Source organism: Trematomus bernacchii, unplaced genomic scaffold (assembly GCF_902827165.1).
Source record: "Trematomus bernacchii unplaced genomic scaffold, fTreBer1.1, whole genome shotgun sequence".
In the NCBI taxonomy this organism is placed as follows: Eukaryota; Metazoa; Chordata; class Actinopteri; order Perciformes; family Nototheniidae; genus Trematomus; species Trematomus bernacchii.
The window spans coordinates 2,831,779-2,842,011 of NW_022987513.1; the positions used below are offsets into that span (position 1 = coordinate 2,831,779).

At 38.2% G+C, this 10,233-nt stretch overlaps 1 protein-coding gene across 9 annotated transcripts in view; it reads right to left on the reverse strand.

Annotated features, from left to right (window-relative positions):
* Positions 1-6,753, reverse strand: part of msi2b (musashi RNA-binding protein 2b) — a 264,521-nt gene extending 257,768 nt beyond the window's left edge. For 8 of the 9 annotated variants that reach the window (XM_034152854.1, XM_034152822.1, XM_034152845.1 and 5 more), the window contains exons 1-4: positions 6,550-6,753; positions 6,200-6,240; positions 5,832-5,913; positions 5,227-5,311 (exon numbers count right to left, since the gene is read on the reverse strand). In XM_034152854.1, the coding sequence (XP_034008745.1) occupies positions 5,227-5,311; positions 5,832-5,913; positions 6,200-6,240; positions 6,550-6,611 (270 nt within the window). In that variant the 5' untranslated portion in view covers positions 6,612-6,753. The remainder of the gene's footprint in view (positions 1-5,226; positions 5,312-5,831; positions 5,914-6,199; positions 6,241-6,549) is intronic. The other variant, XM_034152830.1, reaches the window with a different exon arrangement.
* Positions 6,754-10,233: the final 3,480 nt, after the last annotated feature.

Sequence of the window (10,233 nt, forward strand, 5' to 3'; positions counted from 1 at the left end):
CAGAACAAAGGCGGATTTCCTCAAGACATCATACAACCTGATATGTCAACATAATAAATGAGAACATCCCCTTCTTACCCTGCCTCCCCCTCCATATTTTATCTTCCACAGCCCTTTACTACAGGGTCTCTGTGGGCTGTTTCTGCATGTGACTGTTGGAGATCTGTGCCGAGAAACAGCCTATATCTTAAGTTCACATCTTATAAAAGGATTTCATGTATTAATGCGGCTCCTGGGTAAACTCTCTTCCTCTCTCTTAATACGTATCTACACCGGCATGATGGCGTGGTGTTTAACCTAAAAGGAAACGGCTTATCAAAGCTTGCAGCTTTTTACCCCAACTTTATAGTGTGTGAGCAGGTCCACAGGTGTGTTTGTGAGATACCGACGGAAAAGACAAGAAATTAAAACGTAAATATTTCATATCTGTGCTGTCAATCTTTACAGATTTTTTTTTTAGCGGATGGGATAACACCTCAAAGAGTTTTTAAAGCCAGCCAAATCAATAATGAGAATTTTACGAAGGAAATATGCAACACCATTATGAGTATGATCCAGATTCACTGGTATAACAGAAGATATTACATTACCGGCCTGACAAACATCTGATGTTCTGTATGTAGCGACAAGAGACATATACAGCGTGAAGTAATAACGCCTTGAGCCATAATTAACTGCAGAAGACAGAGCACCTGCTTTTCTTAAACAAGAGCGAGTCAGAGTTTAGCTCACTGATTTGACTTTACAACCTAATCCTATCGGAGGAATATGATTTCGATCTGCCAAGAACAGCTGCTCATCCGTGCCTTTCCTCTTGGGTTGCTCCCTGCCTCACCTTAAACATAAAAAATGCAGGTCCAATTTGACCGGGGGTCATCCATATGGAACACCCAGGAACGTATAGAATGAGTCTCTTACAAGAAAACAAAGATATGGTTGTAAGAAATTAAACCATAAATTGTTAACATAAGAAGAATTATCTCCCACTGCCTTGAAGAAATGTATATATTGCATTAACAATTGGTGGGTCCCTTGTGGATATTTGATGAAATTGTATTTTATTTTGTATAAACGCTTCACATTAAACATTTAAAGACGCAACTAGGTCTGAACGATTTGGAAATTATACATCATAGCAATTATTAAGACTGATATTGCAATTGTAATAGGATTCACAATTTCTTCAAGGAATGGCTTCATCATTATTCTCATTGAGAAATCTAATAAAATTAACATAGTGGATTTATTTCCCAGTGTGTAGAATACAATATTCAACTCTGTACATCTCTGCAATACTTAATTTAGAAGTATTACAACACATTTTTTACCTCCTGAAATCTGAATATTGTACTATAACGTTATTTTGATTCATTGTTTAGCCCCAATGCCAACATTGCATCAATCTACTGTCTTGTTAAGTTTGCAAGTGTATTTCTCAAATGCAAAATCATGTGCTATGATCTCTCCTGTTCATACCCGCCTGCCTGGAAACATCTTCAGGAACAGATGCTTTGAGTTGCATATTTCTAAACCGAACAAAGCATCATGAAAAATGGTAAATATGTTCTGAATTACCAGCATGTGTGTTTTGAAGCCCCAGGCTGTTCTTCTCCATATGTCTCATTCACATTCATCCTTTTCTGAGTGTTTTCATAACCGGACAAAAAGCAGCCACACGGTAAAAATCCGAAAGCAGAAGAACGACGACTGTGATCGCGTGCACATCCTGGCATTTGTGTGGATGTCACATTAATAACGAATATAATGAAGAAATTCTTTGTGAGGTATCAGTGTAATCAAAGCAATAAATGCCTCTTCTGTGTTTGCATTCAACAAATACTAATAGTTTGTTAAATAAAAGCCACATTCATTTATTTCGCCCATTAAACTAAATCACTCATAAAATTAGATAATAACAAAGGGTGGGTATGATTTCTACTGAATAATCTGACTCAACTTGTTCACTGTCACAGAACCTCCAGCCACTGACGCCTTTCAAGGTTACTCAGGACAAAAACATTGGGAAGGATTCTTTCAAGCACTGCAAAAGTAGGAGGCTTGTATCGAACCAACATCTGCAAACGCATCAAGAACCATCCACATTCTCTGGACTCGGCTCCTTCTTTCCATTCGTGCTGGGCAACTTTATAAAAACAGATATGATATATCCTAATGCAATGCGATCTTGATAGCGTGAGCGTGGAGATATCCAGCACAGCAGATACAGCCCAATGACTAATGGTGAGGAAAACAACACAGACAGCTGCCTTAGGTTTGCAATCTTCTATTTCATCGCCAACGGATAAACAACAGCACATTAGCAGCTAGGAAATATCAATTTCTGCATGTATTTGAGTCAGGATCTTTGGTATGTCAATTATACTGTCAAACACTCATCTGGTTATAAAAATGTCAAGCAATAACAAAGCTTTGCTTCAGCTTCACTTTGTTGTTTATTGTGACGGAGGCATTAGTTATCCCTATTATTACAGGACTATCAGTACCATCAATGCATTTTAGGTTTGAGGGTATGGAGACACAATTCTTGCCCATGAAAACAAAGCAAATGACTCATTCCAAAAACAAATGTCTATATTGATATCAGACAGGAATGCAAATATGATTTGGCACCATATATTCTTCTGAATAAGGATTGTGTAAAAGTCTATAATGATGATGTTATTAGTCTGTAAACAAATATGTATTGGAGGCAGTCTGGTGGCCTGAGGGTTTAAGACGCTGACCATGTGATCGAGTCTGGCCTGGACTCTCTCTCCCTTCATTTCCTGTCAGCTCTCTTCTATATTCTATCCAATAAAAGCAGGGAGAAAAAAAGCCCTGATAAATACCTGTACATATTTACAATGAAAATCCACCACAACAACATATAGATTGTCTTTATTAAACTGCCTTACAAAAGGGAATAATACGTGTTATGTTACATTTTTAAGGATTCACCAAAAGCCCTGACTTTTCCATTAGGTAAGGACAGACATTGAACAAGTTCAGTGTTGTGCCGCAATTCTGGGTAAAATGTCACTGTTCAGTAAGGGGGAGGCTCTGATGAGTATTACATTAGCAAAAACTATAGGCTACAATAAGTGTGATATGTTACAATTGTTAATGTACATATATGTAGCTGCAACGCTTTGAGCATTTTTATGTGGATATAGAACAGGTGGCTCACAATTTGAGAAAATGAAAATTGTATAGAACACATTTTGCATTGCACTTAATATGCTTGTGGAACAAGTGCTTTACCTCCAGCCAAATGCATAACAAAATAGGCAAAGAATATTCAACATTTTGATAATGACAATAACTGCAGGCGAAAGTTTGGTAACTTTATGATAAGGAAAAAAGTAGCTTTTTCTTACGGGTGGAAAAACTATTTTGCAATCAATAAGTCAGTTGCAACATTGAAGTAGCAGTGGACTGAGACGGTGCTATGAGCATGAGGTCATAAAGTTAAATCCAATGAATATCCTGAATATCATTTTAAATTCTCAAGGAATGTAACTGTTTCCTGCTGCTGCAGCTCTCATAGTGCCTTCGGGCAAAGCGTTGAACCAACACCTGCTCCGTTTTAAAAAGGAAATAAACTGGGGCTGTACCGGACAACTCTTAGGTATAAGACTGCGCACACGTTTCCCCCCGACCTTCACTGTAAGTATATACTGCCACAAAGTTGTTCAACGAAAATGTCTTGCTTAAAGTTATCAAATTGCCTTATATTCTGCCTCAAATTGAATAATTACCTCTATCTACAGTATGTACTCTACAGATATTTGCAATGCCATCACTTATAATTATTGTTCCTTGCAATGTCAATAACTGCCCTTTATATATTTAATGACTGATGATTCACTGACTTTATCATTCATTTCCCCATAAGACATAGGAACACTAAAGCACAATGTTTAGGTGATACACTGAGCATAACATAAAAGGCCGTATGAGTTGGTGGGGGGGGGGGGGGCTAATTATCTATGGCATGCCAATCAAGTGTTATCAATCATTTTGTAAAAGGTATGCATGTCTCTTTTTTTATAATGTTAAATAACATTTTTTTAGACCGGTAGGAATAGCAAGTTTATAGAAGTAAAGCCTTCCTCACTGAGCTGTTCTTATAACTGTCTGGAAAACTCAGTGCCCCCTAATAAATAAAGAAATAAAGCCATACCCTGGGAACTTTACAGAAATAAAGTAATCACTATCCAACAAAAAGCACTCAGGCTAAAAAATATCATTATAATGGACAACACATATTTAACATTACTGGTCTAGTAATACAATACAAATACAATTTGTCTTTCTTGATCCTTAAACATATTCCTCCATCTAGACCTGCCTTCAGTTAAGGTAGCACACACAGAACTATGCTGGCATACCCTGATATTACCACCTACCGAGCTGAATTTCCAGCCAAATACAATTTCAGCTGAACCCTGTCTAATCCATCACTACAGACATCTTTCAAAAATGACATCTTTAATTATTAATCTACTGAAAATGTCAAAGGGAAGTACAATGCGCTTTGTTCAGTGCATGGGTGTATGTCTGAATCAGTTCCCAAATATGTGCAAGCAATTTAGTTTCTAAAATAAACATACTTTCATAACGGTTATTGCCTTTACAATGACTAATTAAAAAAATACATCGTTATACATTAGAAAATAACAATTACTTTAAATAACATGTAAAAACGTAATCAAGCTTTAGTTTTCACAAATACAGAACTCCGTGTTTGACATTAGGGCGACATTTCGTTGGGGGTAAAGTGTTTTTTTTAAGCCTATTTTTACATTTACAGTATCAGTGCGTCAGGCGTTACACAATGCTATATCTGCTGGGTCAAACAGTAGCGAGGCAGTGGGCCTGAGACAGCACGCCCTTCAGTGGAACATGAGATATGTGCACACTGCACATGTGGCCACAGCGAAGAAGGGGGCGTGTCAGCCGCGTTCATCCAAAGAAGTGAAAGTGAACACACACAATATTCCCCTGCAGTTGTGTTTTATTGCTAAGCTGTTAGTGTTGAAGGGGACCATCATGCATTTAGCCTTTTTACATGACCTTGATCCACACAGCCTGCAAGAGGTGTTTACCCACAAGCCCTTTAGGCAATAAAAAGTCACACATTTATGACATGACGGGTTTCCACTGGCAGTACAAACATTAAACAAGGAATACACACTTATGTAAGTGTAGATAAAATTAACTCACCGTCTTTGAGTCTAATTCGTGGTGTTGTTGAGCTAAGACTTTATCTACACTGGCAGCATCTGTAAACGTAACAAACCCAAATCCTCTGCAAAAGACACAAAGACACAAATATTAAAATGTATACACACAAAATTAGAATACATGTTTCTTTGCAATACAAATTATTAAAAGAAAGACATTACATGTTATACTTCAGATAATATTCCTATGACCTTATTATTGTGACAATATTTATGTGTAAATGTATTTATGATCCACATTGTGAACATCCTATAGCAGATTTAAAAGAGAATCTGTGGACACTGCTGATCATTATTTTGTATGTCACAATGTGAGGCGACACTACACCAACATTGTGGTGCAGTCACAAAGTCAATGTCAAATTGCATTGGGCTGCAGCTTTACAGCAGTGAGCATTTAAGCTTATCTGGCTTGCTGTGAAACCACACGCAGGCGCGCACACGGGGACACACACGAACACATGAACGCGCGGACACACAAACACACATACACGCTGGATTAATACGAAACGAAACACGGACAAAGTGAGCGATATCGCTGCATGCACTGTGGAAGGAAAAGTAGATAAAAAGCCCTGTATTTACCTTGAGCGTTTTGTCGTGGGGTCTCTCATCACCATACATTCTCTTATTTCTCCGAATTTACTAAAATAGTCTCTAAGGCTGTCTGTGAACAGAGAAAATATGTCGGGTCATTTTGACAGAAACATATGGGCATGCTGTTGTCACTGTATTGAAATAAAAACACCCCGCGATGCGCATAGGGGTCGAATAGAGGACTTCAGATGGACGGAGATCAAAAATAACATCGTGCGCACACACTAGTGAGATATCCCATACAGTACACTACTGCACAGTGCACGAACATACACGGGCAGCAGCGAGCACTCAGTCACAGCGACAAAAACAACAAGAAATACTGGACACGTTGTAAAAGAGAATAACAGTCTCACCTGGTGAGGTTTGCCAGCTGAGGCCACCGATAAACATTTTACTGTAAGGGGAAAACACAACAGAAGTGAGTCCAGATGTCAGTTCGGCCATTTTGACGACTAACTACTTCTAAAAGCGACCTTAAAGGATAAAGGAAGACTATGAAAACACATTCGCGCTTCGTAATTATAGTCTATCTACATAAAAGGGGGAGGCTACGAAGCTGAGGTCTTAAACTGAATCTGGAAACAGACCGGTTTAAGTGCGTACTGTGAAGGGACGAATCCAACACGGCAGTCGAAGTCCTCTCTAAGATGTTGAAACATGAAAAAAACCCGTACCTTTGGATTAAATTTAGAAAGATTCTTACCCCGGGTCATGTTGTGAGTCGTTTAGGCTTCCGGATGTGGCTTGACTCCCGTCTCCTTCCATATCTATTTCAAACTATAGGCTGGGACTACAGTAACAGTGACAGACACACACAGATACGGGCAGGAGATATGCAAAGCCCCGCTATGAGAATATTACTGAGCCGGGAATGAAAGCGTCACACGTGGGATCAGCTCAGCCCCCTGCTCCCTCCTCCCTCTCGCAGCACGCTCTACCTTGGCCCGGAGGGGCGGAGCCTGCCTCTGTCACCTAACCAATCCAATTGACGTCAATTCAGGCAATCTGCAAACCAATCCTCCGATTTCTCATTTAATTAAGCACTAAACCACTAGAGGTGAAAGTGGCTTATTGCTCTTCTAAATCAGTGGACACATACCATTAAAACAAACAAAAAAATCTTTGTCCAAGAAAAGTTACACTTAATTAGCCACGTTAACATATTCAACAGACAAATCAAGCTTTTCAAAGCAGCAGTGCGATTATTTATTATACAAATTACGATATCCATCCGCCGTTTTATATAGTCCCTCTGAAAGTAGGGCATTTTTATTTTTGCATGTTAATATTTCAATTATCGTGATTTGTATGGCTTACAAATGCTTTATCAAGAAATAAGTGTATTCAATTAAAGTTGAATATTATAATAATATTGAATAAGTTATAAAATAGATATTGTGCAGCCGACTAGTATCTTTTATTTATAAAAAAGTTGAGGAGAGCATGCTTATGATAATAACTATCACTAACAACTATTGAATGTCTTATCCCGTAAAATACTGTAATAGTTTTTTTTAATGATTGCTAACCATATGATTGCAAAGTGATCCTTATTTGTTTTCAATAAGAGGTCATTGTTGGTTTAGTTAATTCATATTCTTACTAGGTGCACATTTATTAAGTCTTCCAGCTTTAAACATATTATAAATTGCATGCTATATTAACAACAATGCTGAATACAAATAGTACAAAGTACATTGAGATTGAGATTGAATCATGCAATGATACAGAAACTGAATATACAGAAGATAAGAAAATGTGCCCAACTGTAGGTGCTGACTGAGATAAGCTGATTATTGGTGAAAGTCTCATGAGCCATACAGTACGTGTTTAAGCGGGTTTCGATTGTTTGGAAAAGGTCTCCCAGCACCATACTGAATCTCTGCAGCTGACCCCGAGCATGACCTTTAGCTGCTTTATTCATTATGAAAGCCAACAAAGAGTTATCCTACAGGGATCAATAAAGTATGGTATCCATACATTCAGCGGATTTATTATGAATACTTTCATGTAGATTACCTGTAATGAGAGGCCATCCCTCCCTCCTGCACAATGCATGTGGAGATAAACTGCCTCTGCCCCCCATCACCCTGTAGAAGAAGAAGAAGAAGGAAATAATTAATAAAACAAACATGAATGACATTTGTGGGGGGGAAAAACGGTTTTTAATACACATTATTTGCAAGTATGCTCTCAATAGAATAGAAGAAAACTAAATCTCATGAACAAATTATGTTTTAAATTATGCATTATACATTTCTTTGTATCCATGGCACAGCAATCTCCAACAATACATTCTATATAAACGCAGTTTTCATTCATCTTAGCAGGAGAATAATTACAACAAAACAAGCACGGCACGAAACGTGACTAGTGATCCTTTTTCATTATTCACATTCAGTACGTTTTTTGAATAGGCCCGTCTGTACTGACTGTTCAGGGCACCACCAGAGGGAATTTCTTATCTAGCCAGGCAGCATGTTTTTGAAACAATGACTGAGATAAAACCCAAATAACAAGACTTTTGACAGTTAAACAGCTAAAATGCTGTCATTAGTTAGGGGACACTCTACATCGCAGCTGTGTAAGATAGGAATGGAGGAAAATGGTGGCAATTCCTTGCAGCACAGGAGTGTCACAGCAAATGGAAATGTGACACCTTCTACCTTGTACTGTATGCACTATTGTTCTGTACCATGCCAACTGGTGATACGTAAAATAACTATAAGTTGTTGAATGTGTGACAGTGTCTTCCAGCATGTGCCTGAAATCTGATTGTGAGAAAATCACATCCACTCATGCAGCTGCTGAGAGGGAAGAGTGAGGGAGGTTATAAACTGATACGGAATATGAGCTCAGGGTAACAACAGGCTTTACAGTGATCACAAGGTGTGCAAAAATCACAGTGGATTTAACACATGAAGAGCAACTTCGTTTTATGCTCAAATAAAAACACTGGGGTCCCAGGTTTCACAGTGTGGTTATGAATTATTTTGAACATTGTAATCATGGCCTTTCTATTCACTTTTCGTTATACCGTGAAGAGAGCAAAGTCAGAAAAAGTGTGGTGTTTTATAATATCTGATTTAGGATTATGAACCAGATTTAACCCCAGAGCAGACACACCACTGCTTTCTATTCAAATCTAGCATATCATATTTCAGCAAAAGTCTATGTCTAGATCCTTTTTACACTGATTGAAGGAGAAAAGGGTATATCTTTTTAAATAGAGGGGTGTTCTCCTTTAAGATTAGCAGCCACCAATCCTTGATGAAAGAGCCTAAAATGTTTAACCTTCTGAAGGCAAGTTAAAGCACTCTGACAGCTATGCTTTCAGAGCTGCTCTGCGTTTAGTATCGTGCAAGGAGTAAAAGAGAACAAGTTTACATTTTCTATGTACCCACAAATATCCCTAAAACTGACGCTGATCACACAGAAACACCATGGCCTGGAAGCATTCATAAAGCTGACAGCTGTTGAAGACGTTCCTATCAATGGAAGATGTCGAAAAAAATCATTACAAAGACACATTTGTATATCCCTCACGCTTTGAAATCATCCGTGTTGAATGATAATTCACTTTAGAAATCAAGGCAAAGATTGTGAAATCATATAGTTGTATCGGTGCAACTGGAGCCTGTATTCAGGGGCTGGAAAATGAACTGCTTCTCAATAGAGAGGAAACTCAGCATGCAAAAAAAAGAAAAAAAGCTAACCGAGCCTTTGCATGAAAACTGGAGGATTTGGAGGAGTCGAGAGAGAAGTAAAATTGATAGTGTGTGAAAGAGCTGAGGGGGAAAAGAAAGTGAGAGAAGCAATAGACTTGCCGGCAATGTTATGAGATGCTGTTTTGAGAAGAGGCATCCTGTTTCCTGTTGCAGTAATCGTTTTACACCCTCAGAATCCTCCCTTGACCTTGGAGAAATTGTTCTCCAACCATGCATAACCCCTTTTTTCCACACAGATTACAACACATAATCGAGCATGAATCGCAAAATATATATTTAAACCTTCAAATATCTTAAAAGACATACATATAGGAGATGATAACACTGAATGAAATTTGAAGTCGAAGGGGACTTGCATAGCTTGTGTTTTAAGCATAAATTGTGAAAGAATCCAATATATATTAATCCAACACTAAAAGATAGCTCAGATTAAATACCTTCACCCATTTACATACATTTGCTATGGATGTTATTCAAACACCCTTGAGGCATTGTTAATTTAATCCTTTTGGATTTTGTAAATGATTCTGTATTGATCACCGTGGATTGAGTGCTCTCTGCCGTCCTCAGGAGGGCCTATTACAGTGAAACCTAGAATCCAGAGGAAAACTGTGGAGAAAGCTGCAGATGTGAACAAATTGTCTCCCTCTAGTGTCCTC